Source organism: Ursus americanus, chromosome 16 (assembly GCF_024610735.1).
Source record: "Ursus americanus isolate L20-20 chromosome 16, mUrsAme1.1.p, whole genome shotgun sequence".
Classification (NCBI taxonomy): domain Eukaryota; kingdom Metazoa; phylum Chordata; class Mammalia; order Carnivora; family Ursidae; genus Ursus; species Ursus americanus.
In genome coordinates, this window is record NC_142142.1 from 49,235,243 (window position 1) to 49,259,746 (window position 24,504).

At 54.5% G+C, this 24,504-nt stretch overlaps 1 protein-coding gene and 1 pseudogene across 2 annotated transcripts; both read left to right on the forward strand.

Moving 5' to 3' along the window:
* Window positions 1–4,946: 4,946 nt before the first annotated feature.
* Window positions 4,947–5,945, forward strand: LOC123792473 (methylosome subunit pICln pseudogene; annotated as a pseudogene).
* Window positions 5,946–16,114: 10,169 nt separating this feature from the next.
* MCAM (melanoma cell adhesion molecule) lies at window positions 16,115–23,478 on the forward strand. 2 transcript variants are annotated; one of them, XM_045797972.2, is made up of 16 exons: window positions 16,115–16,268; window positions 18,052–18,176; window positions 18,268–18,475; window positions 18,557–18,627; window positions 18,714–18,801; window positions 19,632–19,811; window positions 19,892–20,013; window positions 20,094–20,256; window positions 20,342–20,460; window positions 20,531–20,672; window positions 20,841–20,962; window positions 21,041–21,182; window positions 21,266–21,337; window positions 21,517–21,664; window positions 21,917–22,034; window positions 22,508–23,478. In XM_045797972.2, the coding sequence occupies exons 1-16, from the start codon at window positions 16,202–16,204 to the stop codon at window positions 22,535–22,537; spliced, it is 1,917 nt and encodes a 638-aa protein (XP_045653928.1). In that variant the 5' UTR covers window positions 16,115–16,201; the 3' UTR covers window positions 22,538–23,478. The 2 variants fall into 2 exon arrangements, with proteins under 2 accessions (XP_045653928.1, XP_045653929.1); XM_045797973.2 differs by lacking the exon at window positions 21,917–22,034.
* Window positions 23,479–24,504: the final 1,026 nt, after the last annotated feature.

The window sequence follows — 24,504 nt, forward strand, 5'->3', positions numbered from 1 at the left end:
TATTCAGGGTTCCTCCATGTCTTTCTGTGACTTGATAGCCCTTCTTTTTATCCCTTAATAATATTCCACTGTAGGGGCATCAGCGAGGCTCAGTGGGTTAACCATCTGCCTTCGGCTCAGGTCATGATCTCGGGGTCCTGGGATCGAGCCCCACTTTGGGCTCCCTGCTCAGTGGGGAGCCTGCTTCTCCTTCTCCCTCTGCCTGCAGCTCCTCCTGCTTGTGCTTGCTCTCACTCTCTCTCTCAAATAAATAACATGTTTAAAAAAAATAATTTCCCACTGTCTGGATGTACCTCCCCATTTGTTGATCCGTTGTACTACTGAAGGACATCGTGGTTGCTTCAGGGTTTGGCAGTGATGAATAAAACTGCTGTAAACATCCGTGGGCACGTTTTGGTGTGGACAGAAGTTTTCAGCTCATTTGGGTAAATACCAAGGAGCATGACTGCTTGATCATACGGGAAAGAGTATGTTTAGTTCTGTAAGAAACCGCCGAACTGTCTTCCAAAGTGGCCGCACCATTTTGCATTCCCCACAGCGATGAATGAAAGTTCCCGTTGCTCCACATCGTCACCAGCATCTGGTGTTGGTGTTTTGACATTTGGCCGTTCTGATGTATAGGAGCAGTTCCCCAATGACAAACGATGTTGACATCTTTTCACATGGGTATTTGCTACCTGTTTATCTCTCTCTCTTTTTTTTTTTTTTTTAGATTTTACTTATCTATTCATGTAGAGAGAGTGAGCAGTGGGAGGGGCCGAGGGAGAGGGGGAGAGAGAATCTCAAGCAGACTTGGTGCTGAGCACAAAGCCCAATGCAGGGCTCGATCCCATGACCCTGAGACCATGACCTAAGCTGAAACCAAGAGTCAGATGCTTAACTGACTGAGCCACCCAGGCGTCCCAGTATTTGTCTTTCTCTGACTGACTTATTTCATTAACATAATACGTTCTAGTTCCATCCACGTCGTTGCACATGGCAAGATTTCGTTCTTTTGGATGGCTGAGGAATATTCCATTATATGGATGTCAGATAGATGATAGGTAGGTAGGTAGGTAGATAGATGATAGATACCACATCTTCTTTAACATTCATTTTTTGTTGTTGTCGAGGTGTGTGTTAAGGTCTTTGGCGCATTTTTTAATTGGGTTGTTTTCTTACTGTTGAGCTTTTACAGTTCTTCGTATATTTTAGATGCCAGTTCTTTATTAGATATGTGCTTCGCAAATATTTTCTCCCCGTCTGTGTCTTGTGTCCTCAGTCTCTCAACAGTGTCTTCCACAAAACAGAAGGTTTTAATTTTAACGAAGTCCAGCTTACCAATTTTTTTTCTTTCATGGATCATGCCAAAAAGTCGCACCAAACCCAAGACCATTTGGATTTTCTCCTATGTTCTCTAGAAGCTTTATAGTTTTGCATTTGACATTTAGGTCTATGAGATTAATTTTTGTGAAACATGGAAGGTTTGTGTCTAGATTAATTCTTTTGCATGTGACTATCTAGTAGTTGTTTTACTTCCCGAGGGATTAAATAACTTCTTTTAAATTCTTAAATTACTTTCTAAATCTAAAGAAGTTACATTCTAATAAACTCTTAAGGAAACCAACTTGACAGAACACTCTTTCAGCAAGGTTCTGGGGAAACAGGCACTCTGGTACATTGCTGGTAGGAGAGCAAAATGGTACCCACCCACGGGGAGGAGTTTGGCAATATCCTGTTAGGAAAAAAAAAAGGGGGGGCTGCCTGGGTGGCGCAGTCGTTAAGTGTCTGCCTTCGGCTCAGGGCGTGATCCCGGCGATCTGGGATCGAGTCCCACATCGGGCTCCTCCGCTGTGAGCCTGCTTCTTCCTCTCCCACTCCCCCTGCTTGTGTTCCCTCTCTCGCTGGCTGTCTCTGTCAAATAAATAAATAAAATCTTAAAAAATAAATAAATAGGGGCACCTGGGTGGCACAGCGGTTAAGCGCCTGCCTTCGGCTCAGGGCGTGATCCCCGCGTTATGGGATCGAGCCCCACATCAGGCTCCTCCGCTGTGAGCCTGCTTCTTCCTCTCCCACTCCCCCTGCTTGTGTTCCCTCTCTCGCTGGCTGTCTCTATCTCTGTCAAATAATAAAATAAAATCTTTAAAAAATAAATAAATAAATAAATAAATAAATAAATAAATAAATAAAAATAAAATTAAATAAAAATTAAATCCACAAAAATGAGAAAAAAAATATCCAAAACTGAAAGAAAACCAAAACAAAGGAACCCAGCTATCTTTCATATGAATATTATAACCATCCAGAAAGGAGACAAGTACGAACTAACTTTATGTCTTCAGCCTGGGGGAGGAAAAGACCTCTTGAACTATTTTTATTAGCTTCACTTTTTGTAGTGGTATGGGTGTAGCAAGCCTGAAATATTGCTGGGAGCCAGAGTTCTTTGGAAGAAGGGAGACATAAATACGAAATGCAAGAAGGCAAGGTAGACTCCCCTGGAGCTGGATCAGCGTTGGAAGTTACCAGCATGAACTCATGCTTTCTAACAATCATATACTGTGTGTATACATATATATATATTAGAGTATACACATACACACACACTATATATACTATATATATATATATATACACATACATACATACTATAATATATATAATATATACTATATGTGTGTGTGTGTTAGCGTATACACACACACACACATATATATTCTATATATATTAGGCTAGATCTAGGAGTGCCCGGGTGGCTCAGTCTGTTAAGCATCTGCCCTCAGCGCAGGTCATGATCTCAGGGTCCTGGGATCGAGCCCTGAGTCAGGCTCCCTGCTCTACAAGGAGTCTGCTTCTCCCTCTCCCTCTGCCCCTCCTGCTTGTGCTCTCTCTCTAATGAATAAATAAATACATCTTTAAAAAAGAATAATAGATTAGATATATAATATATAGTATGTAAAATATATCTAGTATAATATATATTAGATGTGTTACATATGTATTTTTAGTATAGATATTTTATATATGTATCATTTATGTTATATGTTTCATTTATATTATACGGATATGGTATGTACATATTTTTCCCCAGCTCTATCCACTGAAAGGGCCGAGAAACAGTAACACCCAATAGCAAGGAGCATATCTGATGCCCCGATCTTGGTTTCTTTTTTTTTTTTTTTTAAGATTTTATTTATTTATTTGACAGAGATAGACAGCCAGCGAGAGAGGGAACACAAGCAGGGGGAGTGGGAGAGGAAGAAGCAGGCTCACAGCGGAGGAGCCTGATGTGGGGCTCGATCCCAGAACGCTGGGATCACGCCCTGAGCCGAAGGTAGATGCTTAACGACTATGCCACCCAGGCGCCCCTAGATCTTGGTTTCTAACTACCATTTCCCACTAAAAAGAATTGAGGTTCCTTGGAAAAATGGTTGATTACAGGGCTGGGTCAGAAAAGGTACAAGGTAAACCTGGTGTGCCAGAAAGAAAATAATGCCAAAAATTATGGTGTGTGGGGGAGAGAATGCCAAAGATTACAAGAGCCAGCTCAAAGGTGGCCAAATCTGGGCTAATTTCGGCTTCAAAATAAATAAGGACAGTAAAGGAATAAAACCCATGGAATAAAATAGGAATCTGTTAGTCTAAACTGGTAAGGCAGGTCAGTAAATGAGAAAGGAGAGCTTCTCTTTACCGTATGGTGCTGACCCATACACAGGGAGGGAGGCTGGAGGTAGAAAAGTACCATTTCAAAACTATCGCAGCCAAAACTGAAAACTGCTCGGGCCAGAACCATCGAGCGGACACTACCGTAGGTAGTGTAGTATTCCAGCCTGAGCGCGTCACCATAATTGAAGCGCAAGGATACATCAGACAAATCCAAGCTGGCAAATAGGAAAGACGGAGTCTGGGGAATCAGCGCAGATGAAAGAACAGCGAGGCCTGAGGACTAACTGTAATGGAGAGTTCTGGACTGCGTCCTCCCCTGGAGTAGAGACACGGTGCCTGCAACGGATGTTACTGAGATCTTGTCAAACTGGAATATGGATCGTAGAGGAGACATGTCTGGTATCAACTTAAGTCTTTTAAACTGATAACTGTTCTGTGGTTCTGTAAGAGAATAGCCGTCTTGGGGCGCCTGGCTGGCTCAGTCAGAGGAACGTGCGACTCTTAATCTCAGGGTCGTAAATTTGAGCCCCACGATAGGTGTAGAGATTATTTAAGAAAACAAACTGAAAAAAAAAAAAGAGTGAGAGAGAATAGCCTTCTTAGGAAATACTGAAGTATTAAGGGACCTAGGAGCACGATGTATGCAATCTACTCTCATGATTCATAAGAAAAATAATTATACATATACACACACATATACCAAATAAAATTTCTGGGGCGGCTGGCTGGCTCAGTCGGTAGAGCATGCAGCTCTTGATCTCTGGGCTGTGACTTAGAGCCCCATGGTGGGTGTAGAGATTACTAAAAAAAAGAGTATTAATTTTAACTTAGAGAATAAAAAAGCAAAAAATGTGGTAAAATGTTAATACCCTGTGAAGGGTCTACAAGGACTCTCTGCTACTTACGACTTTCTGAATGTGTGACATTATTTCAAAATAGAATTAAATGTATACATATGGAAACTAAAACAAGGAAATAAAAATGTGTGCATGACCATAAAGGAAAAGATTCACATGCAAATATTCCCCAAACCGATGTCTATACGGGGACTGTCTTCTGGCCAAGGTCAAGTGACAGTCGCAACTGAAGAGAGATTCGAAGAAACGTAGCAACATACTGCTTTTCAGAGTTTTCTTTAAAAGGTCTTAGCCTTGAAGAATTTTAATAATAAATAAAACAACACAGCAGAGGGAATACACAGTCAACGGTACTGTGGTACCCTCGTACGGGGACAGCTGGCCGCTCTACCTGGGAACATAGCATAATGTAGAGTCATAGCCTGTGTCCCCGCACTCCCTGCTGCAATGAGCTTCCTCCGAGCGTCCCGCTGCCTGGCTGGGCAGAGGGGCTCCGATGGCAGTAGCCAGAGACTGAGGCTGTACTGAGCGGCAAAGCCCTCGGCCCCGGCACCCTTTACGTCGCCGAGAGCCACCTGTCTTCATGAGATGGCTCTGGATGAAGATTCCCACTGGAATACCCCACCATCAGCTTGCACGCGGGGGCCAGGGACCTAAATGCCTACCCGTGAGCGCATGTGTATGTCATGGTGAATGCCAGCTGTGGAGAAGAATCGAAAGAATCTATTGCCGAAGAAGAAGACGACCGTGATGATGACGTTGAACGTACTTGCGCCTAGTGGTCAATGGGCATTGGAGGCGATGTTCGCTGCAGGTGTGACTGCCAGGCTTGGCGTCCTGATCCTGAGGATGAGCGTCGAGATGGTTACGATGGTCAAGAACAAATGACCAAGGGCGGGGGACATCGCTACATGTTATACGTATGAAGAAGGATTACCCCATTTAACAGCAGAAGGCCAAGCCCCACAGGAGAGATGAGAAGGAATGCTTTCTCAGTCCGTGAGCGGCCAATGTCCCATGGCTGGAGTCCGGACGGAAGATCCGATGAGAGCGTATGCGGTGGGATGGAGGCAGACAGTCCACCGACGGCGGCTGGAGAGTGAGGGAGCAGATGCTGATCACTGAGAATGATTTCTGCGGCTGTGGGATTCTCGTAACAGGGAAAGAGCATGCTGCCTCTTCTGCTGTGGGGTGGGTGTCGATGAAAGTCTCTTTCCGCCCCCAGAATTTACCTGAACCAGTTCATTTCCGAGACAGACTGCACTGAGACAAAACGTTGTCACCTGCAGAAGACACTATGACCTTTATTAACAAAGGTGAATTAACTTAACCAAGAGGGTATCTGTAGCTTATCATCTACCCCAAAACTTTGTGTGTATCGTGCACTCTGATCAGGCCCGTCGTTGCTGCCTTCCCTAGACGCGGCTTCCGGGCCGGGCAGGCTGCCTGGTGAGAACGCGGGCGCTCGAGGGCGCAGGTGGACTGGACGGGAAGTCCGGAGGCTGGATCCAAGATACGGCCCTTTAGAGCCTAAGGATCCCCTTACCCCTTAGAAAGAAAAAGAGATCTCAGAGAAATCCTGGCCTCTGCTCTATCTTCACAGGGGTAAGGGGTCTGTTTTACTAATTCATTAATTTGTCAATACCTCTTCGGTGACATCCTTTCATTTCTAACCTCTTGGGTCAGTTTCCATCACAACAAGTGAGATTAGGATGAAGTCTCAGAGTACTTCAGTGATAATTGTTCTGTCTTAGTAATAGTTTAACAAATCTAGGTTTTCTTTTTTTTTTTTATAAAATATTTGCAGTTCTTTTTTTTTTTTAAAGATTTTATTTATTTATTTGACAGAGAGAGAGACAGCCAGCGAGAGAGGGAACACAAGCAGGGGGAGTAGGAGAGGAGGAAGCAGGCTCCCAGCGGAGGAGCCCGATGTGGGGCTTGATCCTAGACCCTGGGATCACGCCCTGAGCCGAAGGCAGACGCCCAACGACTGAGCCACCCAGGCGCCCCCAACAAATCTAGGTTTTCTATTTAAAAAATAATAATATAGAGAGTTATCAAATCACTATGTTGTACACATGAAACTAATGCAACATTGTGTGTCAGCTAGGATCAAATAAAAAATTTTAAAATAAAATTCTGGGGTGCCTGGGTGGCTCAGTCGGTTAAGCATGTATCTTCGACTCAGGTCATAATCTCGGGGTCCTGGAATGGAGGCCCCGCATCAGACTCCCTGCTCAGTGAGGAGCCTGCTTCTCCCTCTCCCTCTGCCCCTCCCCCTGCTTGTGCTCTCTCACTCTCAGTCTCTCTCAAATACATAAATCTTTAAATAAATAAAATAAATAAAATTCTGAGGAAAAAATTTTAAACATTGAAAGAGTAAAACAAGAAACACCAAATGGATCTAGATATTGCTTTAAGAGACGGTGAAAATTGCAATATGAATAATAAAGATTAATATGATGAGAGAATACTTAATAGTTTCTGGAATCAAATATTTATCATATGTAATGCCTATATAATGTTTAAACATGACATAAAGTGTATGATCCAATTCTGAATCAAAGCTCTGGTTTTTTTTTTTAAGATTTATTTATCTGAGAGAGAGAGCATGCACGCACACACAAGTGGGGGAAGGGGCAGAGAGAGAGAAAGAGAGCAGATTCCCCGCTGAGCACGCAGCCCCATACGGGGCTCCATCTAAGGACCCTGAGATCATGACCTGAGCCAAAACCGAGAGTTGGACGCTTAACCACCTGAGCCACCCAGACACCCCTCAAAACACTGGTTTAAAAATATTAGGAATAATTTCAGTTTGGAGCAAAGTTTCTCTAAATTGGAATTAATTTTTAAACATCTAAGAACAAGAATAATTCAAGAAAGGTTGATTAATTTGGCATAACTGGCAACAGAATATGCATAATGAGAAAAATTTTATTACAACAATACAATTAGGGATTTTGCCAAAATTAAGGCAAGAAAAATTAATTTAATGGAATAAATATATAATAATTTATGAGTTGTATATGACTGTGTTATTCCATCCAAACATTGCTGGCCCATCATGAGAATACCCAGGCGTGTGAAATAATAATTAAGTTAATTTATGGGGTGCCTGGCCGGCTCAGTCGGTGGACCCTGTGACTCTTGATCTCGGGGTTGTAAGTTCGAGCTCCACGTTGGGTGTAGAGATTACTTAAACATAAAATCTTTATAAAAATTGGAGCTACTTTTCCTTGGATATTTTGTTGACTTTAAGTCATACACAAGCCATCACTTTACACATTTTTTTATTGTGTCGTTACAAAGTATATTCGTCAAGGTCAGGGGGTAAAGCATACTTAACAGTCAGCTTTCAAATAACTCGAATATTTCGATATAGGTTATGTCAACCCTCATTTGTACTCTGACCTAGCCCCACAAATACTGGGGGTAGGCCTGTTCCTTCCACCTCTCTATGTGGGTAACTATTTTTATCTGGTTTTAGTCCTTCTAATGTTTCTATTTGAAAGTAATAAATGTAGATGTGTGAGATATAAAATGTCCGACCATTTTTACAGAAAAGGCAGCATTCTCTGTATAGTGTTCTCTGTATAGTTTTTAATTTAATTTTATACATATTGTATATATATAACATATATATTTATATGTATTTTATTTTTATTTATATATTATATAAATAATATATATTTTATATATTATATAAATAATAACTATTTTTATTTATATATTATCTATATATTTTAATATTATATTTATATTAATATATAATATATTAATTTTAATTTAAAATGATGTTCCGGCCATCGCTCTGTTATCAGCATACAGAGATCGCTATCCTTTTAATAGCTGTGTAGTACTCCACTGTGTGGGTTTAGTCAAGGATTATGTATAGGGCACTCAAAAAAGTGTTGTACCCCACTTCAAGCTGGATATAGGGGGGGTGCAGAGGCTTCCAAAAGGGTCTCAGTCCCATGTGAGTGACAGAAGGGAAGAGGTTCCCCAACACTCCTCTTTCATTCTGGCGCGGAGCTCTTGTGATCACCTGCATTGGCTGGCGGCCCGTTGAAGTAAGGCTGCACCCGTGTGTAGGGCAGCCTCCGGGGAGGGACTGGATGTTTCCAGCCTCAGTCACAGGGGAGAGGGAGGGACCCAAGAAGGGAAACTGGACCTTAGAAATGGGGCCTCTCGTTCTGTCCCTCTGGGGCCTGAAGCTCGGATGGGTCTAAACCAGTCAGCAGGGGCTGACTGACGCACAAGGCCCCCTGTCGCTCTAGATCATTAACCATAGTTTACAAATCCTCTGTTGTCTGGCCTCATCCCTCACTAAACTCTTCCTTCCCTTGCAAGGTGCTAACCAACTGCCGGTAGTCTGCGGCACGCAGCGGGCTGGGTTACACCTTAGAGATTCTATGTTTAAGTCATCTCTACCCCCAGTGTGGGGCTTGAACTCACCACCCTGAGATCAAGAGTCGCATGCTCCACTGACTGAGGCAGCCAGGTGTCCCTAGGCCTCACTTTATTTATTTATCTTTATTTATTTTTAAAGTTATTTAATTATTTTAAGTAAGTGCCGCACCCGATGTGGGCCTTGAACTCACCACCCTGAGATCAAGAGTCACATACTCTAACGACTGGGCCAGCCAGGCGCCTCCCCTAGGTCACACTTTAAACAGCACACGCCACGGTTACCTACTAGGTTTTTTTAAAGATTTTATTTACTTATTTAAGAAGGAGAGAGCGAGAAATCACAAGCGGTGGGGGGGGGGGAGCAGATGGAGAGGGAGAAGCAGACGCCCCTCTCAGCAGGGAGCCCAACATGGGGCTCGATCCCAGGACCCTGAGATCATGACCTGAGCTGAAGGCAGATGCTTAACCGAGCCACCCAGGTAGCCCACGGTTACCTATTATCATCGTGAAAATGAAGCTAGGTATCAACTCTTGCAGGCAGCCTTCTTTGACCCCCTCAGGCTGGGTTCAGTAACTGCTGTATGTGCCTATTTGCACCCTCGTATTCTAATTGTTTACTCCCTCGCATGCAAGCTCCCCAAGAACATGGACCCTGTCTCAGCAATCATCGTAACTCCAGCTCCACCTTCCTACCTGACACCCAATATCCTCGCTCAGACCAAGGTGGGACAGAGGAGGGAAGCACCGCTGTGCCCGTTTCCCTCACATCAAACCCTCTCTGTCCACATGTCGTCTGTATTTTTGTTTCACTACTGTTATCACTCAGGACGGATTGGAATGTGGCCCAAGAGTCTGGCGTCTCCAACTCATTAGTCCTGCTTCTCAGTGTCCCATCCTCCCACCTACTCCGTTCAGATGAGGGAACAATTCAAACTAGGGGCACCAGGGGGCACTCTCAGGCAAAGAAGAAATAGAGAAACCCTCAACTCCTGAGTTCCAGTGGCGTCACATCATCCGGGCTGCTCAAGAACCCGCAGTGGCTCCCGACTGCTTACTCTATCTTAAGACCCAGTTCCTCCCCTGTGACCTAACTTCCCCTCATCTGCCCAAGCTCTCACATGCATGCACCCTGTACCCGGTTGAATTTCTGGTTAGCCATGTAACGCTCTTTATTGAGTACCAGCTGTTTGCATAAGGGTGATGCCACAGGTGCTAGTAGCCGCTAAAGCTCACCTCAAGGCACTGCAAACAAACGTATAATGGAAGTGAAAGCAGTGGGCTTGCTATGCAAATAAACTTGCAATCCCCGTCCCCTAGCCTCCGCTCCAGCCAGATGGCTCCTCGGAAACCCTTTATACAGAAATTCTGCAGTTGTGACTGTAAATGCCTCTTTCTTTAGCTTCATTCCTCTCTCTTTGCTCCTGCCACTTGCCCTGCCTGGAATGATCGATCCTCACTGCTCCCTCTCAAAACCTGCCTTTTCGTGAAAGCCTCCACACTTCCAGAAAGACTTTCCTAGCTCGTGCAGGCAGAGGTCCACACGGATGCTCCCTTTGCTGGATCCCAGTTGCGCTTCCTGTTTATAGGACGTAATTCAGTGCCTTCCCATCCTCGACTTTCATTTCCGTTATATGTTTACTTAATTCAGCTGTAAATTGTTACAGGTAGAGTGCACTGGTTTTTGCAATCTTGCTTCAAAGTTTAGTTCCTTGAGGTGATCCAAGAGTTCTGGAACTGACAGTGGTGATGGTGGCACATCGCGAATGTACTTAATGCCATGAATTGCACACTTAAAATGGTGAAAAGGGTGCATTTTATGGTCTGTGTATTTTACCACAGCAAACAAATATATATAGGGGGCGCCGGGGTGGCTCAGTCTGTTGGGTGACCAAGTTCTGATTTCAGCTCAGGTTATGATCGCAGGGTCATGAGATCGAGCCCCACGTCGGGCTCCGAGCTCAGCACAGAGTCTGCTTGAGATTCTCTCCCTCTCCCTACCCCTTCTCACACCATAAATAAATCAATAAGTAATTAAAAAAAGGGGGGGGATATATAGTTCCATCTCTCACAGGCTGTGTGACTTTAGACCATGTCACTCTTTGTTCTTTAGTTTCCTCATTTTGGGGGCACAGATCAAGATAAATATTGGTGATGAAAATGACCCCGATGTGAAACATCTGAGTTGTAAAGCACTGTACGAATAGCAGATCCGCCCCTCTGAGCGGCCACTGGCTCAGTCGCTTGCCCAAGATTAGCTAACGAAGTGGCAGGGCCGTCTCGAAGCCACCAGTCCTGTCATGGAGTTTACAGTCAGCTGTCTGAGAGCAGAGTTGAACAGACACTGTCCGGTGTGCCCGGGATGCGGGGATGCGAAGGGAAGGCGCCAGCAGGGAGCACAGCCCCAGTCTTACCTAGTCTGGGGCTTTTTCCTGACTCCAAATTCTGTTTTCTTTCTCCACACTGGAAGCCCCAGCTACGGGGGTGTGGCGCAGGGAGGCAGGGAGCGGGCCCCACGCTTGTCTCCCCTCTTTCTTTCCTCCTCTCTCCCCGCCTCCAAGGTAAGCTGTGGTAACTACAGTGGGGACCGCAGGTCCCCCTCCTCCAGGGCTTCTCCTGGATGGCTCGGAGCTCTGTGTGGAAGGGAAAACAATGCAGAAGTGGCCTTCAGGGAGGAGAGGGCCAGGAGCCCCTTAGGCTTCTCTGCGGTGGACTCGCTGGCCTTTCCTCAGGGACAACTCCAAGTCAGATTTAAACAGCTCTCTGGGGACCTTCTGGGTGGTGGTATTTTGGGGAGCGGATGTGAACTTCCCTGAGGGGGAGTGGTGTAGGCTCAGGCATCCTGCCCCCGTGCCCTCTCCCCAACCCCACCAACAGGCTCCCTTCTCCAAATTTAGGGTGGGAGGAGGAAGTGGCAGGGCCCTCTGAAGCCAGAGAACTGAGATCCAGGATGGGGGGGGGTGCAGGGGGCTCCATCAGGACAGCCGACAGGAGCGGGTCCTGCAGAGCTAGAGGGAGACCCAGAAGCCCCCACTCCTGTCCCCATGCTGAGATCCTGGCTGGAGGGTCCTACTCTTTCCTTGATCGGAGGTAGCTGTGCGCCCAGGAGGCGGCCCCCAGGGACTCCCCGAGCAGCCGCGGCTCTCTAGCCAACACCTCCCCCCCCCAATTCTCCCTCCCTCTCCTGCTTTCCAGAAGGGGGGCCAGGGGACTGAATCACGGCTGCCGGCCGCGCTGGGAAAGGCCTGGAGACCGATTCCGGGCTTCCGGAGAGCCCCAAGGCCCCCGCCGAGCCGAGCCCCTCCCCGGCCCGCGGCGGCCGCCTGAGCATTTAAGGTAATGTTTGGGTTGGTGCGAGCGGCGCCGGATGCAGCGCCTCCCGCGGCCCCCGCTGGGCCAGACCCCATGAGCAGGGCTCCTGGGATGCCGGCGGGATCCCCCCTGGGCTGGGGCCTGGGTGCTGGAGGGCTGCCAACGTGGAGAGGCCCCTGGGGTCGGAGGGGACAAGAAGGACAGTCCCCATTCTGAGGCCTGAGCAGGATTGGGGACTAGGATGGGAGGGCGGCCCCCCTGCCTCTGGCTTAAGGGTCCCTAGTCCCCAGGAAGAGTCCCAACACATCCACATCCTCTTTCTCCTTCTCTCCCCCCACTCCCGGGCAGAGAAGGGGCTGAGAAGAGAGGCCATTAGCTCCCAGGGGAGTCGCTGGAATGCTGGGAGCCTGGGAACAGGCCCTGCAGTCCCTGGGAAAGCCAGGCTGTGGGAATCCCACCCGCAGCCCCCTCCCCAGGATGGACCACCGGATGCCAGAGACCCCAGCTCCCCCCCAGGGGGCTTTGTGAGAGTGGAACCCCCACCCCACCCGTCCAAGCCCCAGCCTGGCTGGACCCCAGAGTTCAGTAGGCCAGCTGTGACGAGGAGTCCCCTCCCCCGCCCTCGGCTGTCCAGCCTACTCCAACATAATTCTCGCCATTGTGCCGCTCACCCCCTCCCCGCTCCCCTTCTCTGGACCCCTGTACAATGGGGCCTTTGCCGCCTCCAGTACTCAGGGTGGAGATGAACTCACTCAAGGTTTTTCTAAGTTTAAAAATAGCCCCTCCCATCCCCCCACCCCCAAGTCACTCTCCTCCCCTTCCCCGGTGTTTCTGGGGCGCACCTCAGTCCAGGCTACACCTCCTTCCTCCTGCCCTGGGTCAGGTGCAAAGGGCATGGGTGAGACAGCGTCCGGCCAGGATAGGGGCTGCTTCCCCCCATTCAGTCTCTTCCCCCACATCTTCCAACCCAGCCCCCAGTATCCGGTTTCCTGGCCTGATGATGTCCTCAGCAACAATTGCCCCCCACCCTCCTCCCACCCTGTTTTCCACTCCCTCAGCACAGCCTCCTCCCAAGTCAGACCCCCATTCTGGAAAACTTCTCTCCCCTCCCCTCCAAGGACTCAAACTGGTCTCTATTTTCTGGCCAGGCCAGGGGGTTCCCCAGCCTCCATAATTGCCAAGGTTGCTGGGCCACCCCCCTCCACCCCCTGTTCCTTCCTCATTGCAGCTGCAATGTCTTTATTAGCTTCCTTCCTCCGCCCAGCCCGCCTTTCTCATATCTTCCTCCTGCTCAAGCCCTTGGGCCAGAGGGGTGGGTGGGAGGCCGCTGTGCCCACTATGCTGGAGCTGAGAGAGGACTGTCACGGGAGGACTCCTAGGTTAGAACCTGGCTCCAGGGGCCCCTGGGGGCAGGCCCATCCTTGTCTTTTTACCTCCCACTCTACTGAGGCTGGGGCCCCGCTCTTCTCACTTTTCCTTACACCCAAATGAAAGCGCCACCACCCCACCCAGCCTCGGTTTCTCGGCTTGTGGTCAGACCTATGCCAGAGAGACAACACAGAGGACATTCCACACAGCGGTCCCCTCATCTCTGTGTACCCTGGGTCTACCATGGAGGAAAGCAGCCTTCCTACCCCTCCTTTCTGGAAAGGAAACAGACAAAGAATTAGGACTCTAGTCCAGGGCCTCTTCTTCTCGTCTTGGCCTACATCCGGGCAACACTGCTTCCCACCCAGCCCAGGTGCCAGAGTCTGCTGGTGGAAGGCCCATCGCTGCCCCCTTGGTCCCCGCCTTCAGCCGGGTCACAGTCCTCTAGCTCACAGTTCCGGGTCTGCTGCCTTGCTCTTCCGCTACGGCTGCCCCGCTGTCTTCTGGCAGCAGCAAGGAGCCAGAGGGCTGATACTCTCCACCACCTTCTGTTCCCCCTACCCTGGTCCTCCTGCCTTCACTGCCCTTTCTTTCTGCTTCCAGACTCCTCTGAATCCTCTCCAAAGTGCCGATCTCTCTCTGGTTTGGAATCGCAACGTGCTCCCCTCAGGAGGCCATCCCAAAGCTGCCTGCCCCCTACCCCCTACCACCCACTCCCTGGCAGCCCCAATCTCGCCCCAAGCTACCAGCTTCCTTAAAGGACAGTCCTTGTGCTGGTCTGGTGGGGCCACACAGGGAAAGGATGTCACCCTGGGCTCTAACCTCATTTCCCCTTCACCGCAGAGACAGCTCCTCCACCCCCACCTGGCTTCCTTCGGCTCGGGCAGAAGAATTCCGAACTGACTGTCCTTGGTGGTTAGCTGGCTTTGTTTTCAGGCAGAGAGGAGAACGATTAGTTAATGGTGTTAAGTGAAGGGAAGGGAGTGGGGGCAGGGAAGCAGAGCTCCATGCCCAGCTCTGGCTTGCCAGGGCAAGCAGCATCCTTCAGCCATTCCCACTCCTGCCCCTGTAGACAAACTCATCCATTCCACTCCGGGCCCTGGGCCAGTCCATACGTTCACTCTGGGGGATGCGGAGCCACTGTCCTGTCCCCCCAGGCTCCAGGTCCCTGCCTTGGCCGGCTTGGCATTGCCTCTGGCTGGAGACTGATGGAGAGAGAGGAGGGGTCAGCAAGGTTCTGAAAAACCGAGGCTGAGGTCGTTTGCCAGTCATCTCTGCGTCATCAAAATACCACCCGGAGCCTTCTCTCAAGTCACCTGCCCATCTCCGGCGTTTGCTGCCTCATGCTGCTCCTCCCCCACCCTGCAGAAAGGCTGCCCTGCCAGGCGATGGGCCTCCACCCCAAATCCAGACCTCTGTTTGACCCTCGCACTGCAGGAGCCGCAGCAGATGTGATGCTGGGGTCTCTAAGAGGCAAGAGCCCATCCTACTCCCCAGAGCCTTAGTTCAAGAGGCCAGAAGACCCGACTTTGGGAAGAGGGGGAGCTTGCTGTGTGGAGGGCTGCCTGAAACCAGATCTCATTCCCTCTCCATGCTTCCACCCCCAGCTCCTGAGCCACAGTCGACAGTGGGGGGACCGGGGTGTTCGGGAAGCCCTGCTGCAGGGGGTCCTTTCAACCATCAGGACAGCAACAGGTTTGCAGGGGCCAAGCTGGAGGCCTCGCACCCATTTACCCTCCTTCCCCCTCTTTTTTGCATTCAGGTGAGGGGAAACTGAGTCCCAGCTAGGCTCACGGAGTGAAGAGGGCAAAAACAGAATTTTCAAGGTCTGGACGTGGACAAGTGTGAAAACCTTGGGCCTGTGAATTCAGCCCCCTCCCCTTCCCGCTAGTCGGGACTTGGGCGAGCTTGGGTTTGAAGGGGCAGCTCATAAGGCCCCATCTCCATTCCCCAGGACGGGTACCTCTGGGTCTGTGGCACCCGGCCCAGGGTTCTTCCCTCAAAGCTGCTGGCACTGCGAAGCTGGGGGGTGTGCGAGCCTTGGGGGCAGTGCCAGGCCGGCGGCAGCCGCAGTGGTGCAATCGTTCTGGGAAGCGACGATGGCCGGCCAATTTCTCTGTGGCAGGGGTCCGGCGGGGCGGAGGAGGAGGCGGGAGAAGAGGAGCCTACACGGGACGCCCCCATCGTGGCCCCGGAGGACCCGGTCTGCTGCTCCTCGGCCCAGCGCTCCGCCACGGCCACCCCGGCTGCGAGCGGCTGAGCGGGGGGCGAGCGCGGCTCGTTCTGACCCGGCGTGACTCTGGGCATCCGGGCCAGCCTCTCCTCCCCGCCGCCTCGGCCAGCCAGCCCGGCCTCGAGACACCTGTCACTGGCCCCTCGGCCGACCCAAGCCGGGCGGCCGACCCAAGCCGGGCGGGGGTGCTGCTGGGCAGCCGGCCCGGCCTAGCTGGGGCCGAGCGGCCAGGCGCAGCTCCGGGCCCGCCCCCACGGAGCGGCGGCGGGGGCGGGGGGCTGCGCGGGGCGGGGCGGGCCGGGCCCCCTCCCCCGCCCCCCTGACGTCAGCCCCCGGCCGCCGGCGGTTCGCTCACTAGGCGCTCGCCCTCCGGCCGGGAAGCATGGGGCCGTCCGCTCTCCTCTGCGCCCTCCTGCTCGCCGCCTGCTGCTGCTGTCGCCGCGCCGCGGGTGAGTGGCTTCGCGGGGTGGGGGGCCCGCGCCCCGAACGGCCCGGGCCAGGGGGTCTTCGGCGGGGTGTGCCGGGCCGCAGAGCCGGCAGCGCGGTGCGGGCCGGGGCTTTGCGCTCCGGCGTGCGCTCCTCCTTCCCGGCGCCCGGGCGCCTTGCGCGCGTGCCACTCTTTGCAGCCAGTTTGCAGCCTGGATTCTGGAGTACCCCGGGAGGAGGACCGGGGAGGCGGGGAGGAGGCTGCTTCCCAGAGCGGGAAGGGGTGGTGCCGAGCCCCTCGGGGAGCTGGGGAGCGCTCTGCCTCAGGTGCCCACTCCGGGGGCCCGCGGTTGGAGCGGCGGCGGGAGGCGCAGCTAGAGCGCATCCCCAAATCCCGAATTCTGCGCCCGCCTGTTGCTGGAAAAAGGCAGCTTGCTTAGCGGGAGGGGGTGCGCGGACGCCTCCTCTCCCGCCTGGGCTTTGAGCCAGGCTGGAGGTGAGCGAGGGGGGAAGGGACGGCGGCTCCCGCCCGAGCAGGGCGTTGGCAGGAGCTGGGGGGCGGCGTGGGTCGCCTCGCGCCTACCCGGGTGACGGGATCACAGGTGGCAGAACCGAAGGATTGAGGGTGCCCAGAGTAGAAGCGCCCCAGATCCGTTACGCCTCCCGGAATGAGACCACATTCAGGTGGGAAGAGCGCCCCTGCACCGCGGAGTTTTTCTCCGGAACTGCCTGGGAGCCCCGCGCTCCGGGTGCGCGCTGCCCTTGTATGGCCCGCAGCGGTGTCGCGTGTTTCTCTTGGCTCGTTTTCCCAGGTCCCAGCCGCTGTCCGGCTGGGGAAGGGGAGGGCTAGGCAGTACCCGGCTCGCTGGCCTCATGCCTGGTGCCTACAGTGTCCCTGGGGTACCCCCGGCTGCTGGCTTCCAAGCTGGGTTTCTGGGGAAAGGGCTAAATTGGGCTCCGCAGCTGCGGCATATCTAGCCCCACCCTGCCCTGCTCCTTTAGCTCTGGGGAAACGGAGTCAGGGATCCGAGGCCTCTGCTCTGGGTTGAAGACCACTCCATCTGCCCTCCTTGTCCGGGAGCCAGCCCGGGGCAACAGCCCAGGCATCCCAGAGACCAGCCAGATGGCGTTGAGTGACATCACCTCCTCACAGGGCAGGCAGCACGCTGGCACCACTGACGTCACTCTTGCCCACTGCCTGGCCCTTGCCCTGACCCCTGGGGGAGATTCTGACCCCTCCATGCTCACAACACTCCCAGGATAGGGGGGCCTCTGAGTTTGTGGGATGTTCACGGAGGTACTGCTTAGGGAGCATGTGATGGGAGCTTCTGGCCAGGGTTGGCCCACTGAGTCTTGTGGGAAATTTGGGGGGCAGAGCAGCGATGTCTTCCCCTCGGCATGGGGACACAAAGGGGCCTGTGTGGCTCAGCCTGGCACATGCCTTGCATTCCCACACTCTGAGCTCACTGGAAGGGGTGGGGGCCTGGAAGGAAAGGGGCCTTCCTCTTGGCCCGGAGCCTGGGCTGCCCCTCTGCCAGCCTCATCTGGAAGATGCTTGTTGCTCAGGGTCTCTGCTGCAATGACCAGAGACGGTCGCCCTCAGCTCCACTGAACAGGGAGGGGGTGCGGGGGAGCGGGCTGCCTGGGGCAGCAGGTAGAGAGGGGTTGAGGGTTACGAGGACAGAGCCCTCTCCGGACCCTCCAAGTGGCAGGAGGAACAGCTGCAGGGAAGGGGGTGTGAGGGGAGGGCACGGAGAGCAGCTGGGGCTGACGCAGCTGCTGGGCCGGCCCCTCCTGCACCCCCAGGTGTGCCTGGAGAGGCGGAGCCCCCCACACCGGAGCTGGTGGAGGTGGAAGTGGGCGGCACGGCGCTTCTGAAGTGCGGCCCCTCGCATTCCCAGGCCAACTTCAGCCACGTGGACTGGTTTTCTGTGAGCGCGCGGGCCCTGGAGAGGGTGGCGGGAGGCTGTACCCCTCCTGCAGCCCCAGCACCGTCACGTCCTCTCGAACACCTGCCCTTAGGTGCACAAGGAGAAGCCGACGCTCATCTTCCGCGTGCGCAAGGGCCAGGGCCAGAGCGAACCCGGGGAGTACCAGCAGCGGCTCAGCCTCCAGGACCGAGGGACCACGCTGGCCCTGAGCCACGTCACCCCCCACGACGAGCGTGTCTTCCTGTGCCAGGGCAAGCGCCCTCAGTCCCAGGAGCACCGCATCCAACTCCGGGTCTACAGTGAGTGTCCATCCGCGCCTCGGGGGCGGTGCGGGTCGTGGGCCGGGGAGGTTCCAGGCCCCTCGTTTCCTTCCCTCGTAGAAGCTCCGGAGGAGCCGACCATCCAGGTCAATCCCTTGGGCATCTCGGTCAGCAGTAAGGAGCCTGTGGAGGTGAGACTGGCCAGGTGGGAAGCACGAGCCCAGGTGGGGCCTGGCGGGGCCTCCGTGGCAGGGAGACTCACACCCTGCCTCCCCAGGTGGCCACCTGTGTGGGCAGAAATGGGTACCCCGTTCCTCAAGTCATCTGGTATAAGAATGGCCACTCCCTGAAGGAGGAGAAGAACCGTGAGTCACCCTCTCGGCCCCCAGAAGCCATGCTGACAGCAGCACGCAGAGATCCCCTGGCGTTTCATTGTACTTTCTTTGCTTCAAGTACACGTCTTTTCCTGAGAATTTAAACTGTACAGAAAATCTAGAAGGAAAATTCCCTTCCTGCCCCCAGTCCCCTCCCAGAAGTAATCTCTGCCGTCAGTTAGTGTTTGTTCTGTCCAGACAATTTCTGGGTACTTAGTCACACACAGAAATACATCGAGGCACATGGAGGCTTTTATTTTTTTATCTGAAGCCGTGGTTCTCAACCAGGGGGGAGGCTGCTCCCCTCGGCGACATTTAGCCATGTCCGGGGATAGTTCCGGTTGTCGTGAATGGAGAGGTGCTACGGGCACCTAGTGGGCAGAGGCCGGGGGGCTGCTGCAGAACGCCCCCTCGTGCACAGGACAGCCCCCCCACAGCAGAGGTCGCGCTGAGGTCACGAGACCCTGACCTCTGGCGCGGTGTGGCATATGTCGTCACACGGTATCCGTTTTCTTTGGCCGGTGAGTCCTGGAACTCCTTCCAGCGCTGCCCCGCCCTTGCCCAGGATCGCCCACGACGGGGACGGTGGAGGGGGGCTAACCACGCAGTCCCCGGTTGGTGGATGTCACTGCAGCCAAGCGTCGTGTGTGTGCAAGTGGCGGCAGCATAGCTAGATGCCGAGACACACAAAACCGCTGAGCTGAAGGGTCGCAGGGGCAGGGGTCCCTATTCAGGTGCCCCCCCCGGGAACCCCTGGGACCCTGGGCTGGGGGCGGCGGCGGGGCCGAGGCCGAGCCCTTCTCCCCCTTCTCCCCGCCCAGGGGTTCACATTCAGTCATCGCAGATCGCGGAGTCGAGCGGCCTGTACACCCTGCAGAGCGTCCTGAAGGCCCGGCTGGTGAAGGAGGACAACGAGGCGCGGTTTTACTGTGAGCTCAACTACCGGCTGCCCAGCGGCAACCACATGAAGGAGTCCCAGGAAGTCAACGTGCAGGTCTTCTGTGAGTCCCCGTGCGGCCCTGGGCTGGGGGCAGCTCCGGCTCCCCGGCGCGGGCTGAGGGCCACCCCTGTGCCTGTGCAGACCCGGCGGAGAAGGTGTGGCTGGAGGTGGAGCCCTCGGGACCGCTGAAGGAAGGGGACCGCGTGGAAATCTGGTGTTTGGCGGACGGCAACCCCCCGCCCCACTTCACCATCAGCAAGCAGGTGCGGAGGGCGCCCCGCGAGGGCCCGTGGGCCGCAGGCGCGGCTGGAGGCGCTCCGCTCACCCCTCCGGCCTCTCGCAGAACCTCCGCACCGAGGAGATGGAGGAGATGACGCCCGAGGACAACGGGGCCCTGGTCTTCGAGTCCGCCCGGAAGGAGCACAGCGGGCTCTATCAGTGCCAGGGCCTGGACCTGGAGACCATGGCATCGCTGCTGAGCGACCCACAGGAGCTGCTGGTGAACTGTGAGGGGCCCGGGACGGGGAGCAGGCGGGGGCAAGCGGGGACGGCCCCGCCCTGCCCGGGCTGACACCGCCGCCGTGTCCCCAGACGTGTCCGACGTGCGGGTGAGCCCCGCGGCCCCGGAGAGCCAGGAGGGCGGCAGCCTCACCCTCACCTGTGAGGCGGACAGTAACCAAGCCGTGCAGTTCCAGTGGCTGAGAGAGAAGGTACCCGGGCCGGCCCGGGCGGCGGGCGGCGTGGGGCTGCGGGCGGGCCCCTGACCGTCTCTCACCGCAGACAGGCCGGGTGCTGGTCGAGGGGCCCGAGCTCCGCTTGCACGGCCTGAAGCGCGAGGCCGGCGGAGGCTACCGCTGCGTGGCGTCCGTGCCCAGCGTCCCGGGCCTGAACCGCACGCGGCTGGTCCACGTGGCCATTTTCGGTGAGAGCCCCTCCGGGCGGAGAGCAGGCGGCCCCTTGAAGCTCCCCGGGGCTGGGTGGTTTCGGGCCCTTGGGGGACAAAAAGCCACCTGCTGCCCAGGACGCTCGGGTGGGGGCGGGGAGGCAGGCCGCGGAGCTCGCTGCCACACGGCGCTCCTCCCTCCCGAAGGGCCCCCGTGGATGACGCTGAAGGAGAGGAAGATGTGGGTGCGGGAGAACGCGCTGCTGAACCTGTCCTGCGAGGCCTCGGGACACCCGCGGCCCACCATCTCCTGGAGCGTCGAGGGCACGGTGAGCAGGCGTCTGGGCCCGCGCTCGGGAACCCCCGCCCGGGCTCCGCTGCCCTGACCGGCGCCTCCGTCCTCGTAGGCACAGGAACGAGACCAGGATCCCCAGAGCGTCCTGAGCGTCCTGAGCGTCCTGGTGACCCCAGAGCTGCTGCGGACGGGAGCTGAGTGCGTGGCCTCCAACTCCCTGGGCAGAAACACCACCGCCATTTTCCTGGAGCTGGGTAAGCAGCCCGCGCGCGGCTGGCGTGGGCACGAGCGGGGGCTCTTCCTAACCCGCCTCTCAACCCGTGTCGCCGCTCTCCAGCCTCCAACAGAAGCACGGGCCTCAGCACCTCCACCGTCAGCCCGTCCGTGCGAGCCAACGGCACCTCCACGGGTAAGCGGCGCCAGATCCGGGCCGGGCCCGGGCAGCCTCCCGCGCTGCCCCTGCCCCGGGAGCCCTCCCGAGAGAGGGGAGCGGGGCCCCGTCTTCTGTCAGCCCTGGGCTGCGGGGGGCTGTGGTGGGAACAAGGCCTCCGGGGGCCGGGAGTGACCCGGAGCGTCTTTGTGGGACAGAGAAGAAGCTGCCAGAGCCTGAAAGCAAGGGCGTGGCCATCGTGGCCGTGACCGTGTGCGTCCTGGTCCTGGCCGTGCTGGGTGCCGTCCTCTACTTCTTCTACAAGAAGGGCAAGCTGCCGTGCGGGCGGTCAGGCAAGCAGGAGATGTAAGCACGGGACCCTGCGCCCCACCCGGCGCGCGCTCCCCAGCTTGTCGCCTGGGCGGGGACATTCCCTCCCCGCCCCCTGCCCGCTGGCCAGCTGCCATCACCCCCACTTCCTTTCCATTCATCGCCTGTTCCCCTTCCCTGAGCTGACCCCAGAGCACCTAAGAGCCCATCACCGCCCAGTCCGCATCTTTCCCAATGAGCCTCCCTTTCCTCGCCCCAGACGCCAACCTCTTCCCTCCCTCCTCCCAGCACGCTGCCCCCGTCGCGTAAGAGCGAATATGTAGTTGAAGTTAAGTCAGATAAGCTCCCAGAAGAGATGGGCCTCCTACAGGGCAGCAGCGGTGACCAGAGGGCGCCCGGAGACCAGGTACGAGGCAGCTCCTGGGGCCAGCGCCTGACGCCGCTTCAGGGCTCGGGAGCAGCAGGGCTGACGGCGCTCGTGTCCCCAACACTAACTCTGTCTCCCCCCTTCCTCCCCTGTTGGAGACTGGGAGCAGGCCCGTCTTGGCTTCCTAACACTAGTCCCAGATGGTAGGCTGAGGCGAGTAGCCGAGGGACCCTGGACAGGGGGTGGCTCTCGGGACTGAGAGCAAACACTGCCCGTCACCACCGCCTTTTCCTCAACAGTGCCATGGCTCAGGTCACCAGGTGCAGTGTGGCCAGGCCGGTTTGGGGGCCCAGGCCTTCCCACCCTGTCCCACCACCGCCTCCCGCTGCTTCCCTCTGCGCCTCGTCCACCAGCTTTGGCTTCAGTCCCTCGTCCCTTCGGCGCTCACACCCTGGACTCCCGTCCCTGTCCCCACCGAGCCCCCCTTACCTCTCCTCTTCCCTCATTTCTAGGGAGAGAAATACATCGATCTGAGGCACTAGCCGCCCGTCACACCGAGCGCCCTTGGCGCCGGGACCGTCTTCTGCTGCCTGCTCCCCCCTCCCTCCCAGCGCTCAGGATGGTCGCCACAGCCTCGAGAGCAGGCTGCGGGGAAGGCCCCTGCTCCGCCGGCCCGCGGGCCCCACTTCAGAGGGCCGAGCCGTCCCAAGAAGGTCCTCTTCGGGGACAACCTGCCACCGTCTCACTTTGTTGGCTGACGCTCATCCCAGGGAGGGGCCTCGGCAACAGGGAGCGGGAAGGACTTTCTCAGACCGTGTCTGCCCCGTATACATGTCGTGGGTGTGCGTACCTGTCTCCTGCCGGCGGCCGAGCAGGTACCCTCTTGGTCTTGAGCTGGTTTCCTGCCCCAAAGGCTGCCTCCGTCCTTCAGTCGTGTGGCCGAAGTGAGGACTCACCGAGCCCAGGCCCCTCTCACACCGGCTCTGGAGAGCACCCCAGCTTCGTTCCCAGCGGTGGGCCCGCCTGCTTCAGGAAGCCCTTCTGTGGCCCACCTTTCTCTGGGCAGAAGCCAGGACTGGTGTCATTTCTTGAAAGAGGTGTTGGGGGTATCTCACTGTCCCTGCAGGGAGGAAGCTGGGCAGTTTTCCAGTTAGGCCACTGAGCCCAAGCCCCCCCTGACCCGCCACTCACTCGGCTCCCGCTGCCCAGTCAAGGGGTCACGTCATTAAGACTATACTAGCACCAGACTTCTATGAACTGAGCTAATGGGCTTAGGCCCTGGCGGAAGGGCCCTCATGGCAGAACGGTACTTAGGGACGAGAAGCGGCCTGGCTAGAGCTTTGGGGTGTGTATGTGTGCGCACGGGTGAGAGTATGTATATGTCGTTTTATTAGCTTGTGTGTAAATTTGCAAATTTCCTTTATATATATATATTATGTATATATATATATATATGAAAAATAAAGCTTAATTGTCCCAGAAATCTCACTGCTTTTCATTCATCACGGTGCCAAGCAGCCTGGGGCCTCCGGATCCAGCACTGCACCAAAAGGATCATGAAACCTTTGCCTTTGGGAGCGGGGACCAGGGCTTACCTCTGTTTCCGAGCACCTGGCTCAAGGTCTACCACAGAGGATAACTGAGCAGAGGCGGCCTGCGGGGCCTGGCGGGGCTGTGGACAAGGAGCGACGGCCCTTCTCCCTGCTTTCCCGCTGCGCAGACCCGCCTTGCGGTAGCAGCAGACTCACCGTGACGACTGGCCGGGCCGAGTCGGTCGCTCTCCCACCCCCACAGAAGAGCAAGAACTCCGGTCTGCTACAACAAAAGAAACTTTATTTAAAAATATTTTTTTTTTTTACAGACATGGGTGCTTGAAAAAGCTCTTTAGTTAACTGTGTATGGAAATGAAAAAAAAATTAATAAATAACATTAGTATAACAGACCTCTAAACATTAATACATTGGCAAGACAAAAGGGACTTAAAATTGAAAATGAATCTTAAAGCTCTGCTCTTCTGTAAGAATATTTACCTTCTGTTTTTCTTATTCTTTACAGGTGAGAATGATTAAATACTGCTAATATAAACTTTTTTTATATTAATGACACATTTTTAAAATAGTCCACAAAAATCTCATCTAAGTTTTCGTTTTGTTTTATTTTTAACACTGATATACAAATTGGGACTCTTTATTCTGGAGAAAGCATCAAGCTCTCCTCAGCCCCACCCAGGCCAAGAATGTCAAAATCCTACAGAGGGAGGACTTGAGAAAGAATGGTTTCTCTCCCAATTCCTTATTAGTTAAAGGCAGGGAAGAACTGAAAAGGGAAAGGGAGAAGTAAAATATGTAGAAAACGTTTTTTTTTTTTTCCCTCTTTGCTGAAACCTACAGCGGCCACAGTCCTGAGGCTGGGCTCTGGCACGGGGGCCTTGCTGCCTTTCCCAGGGGAAAACTGGACCCCGCCAAGGGCACTGGCTGCTTAATGCTTTAAGACCGAAGTCTTCAAATAA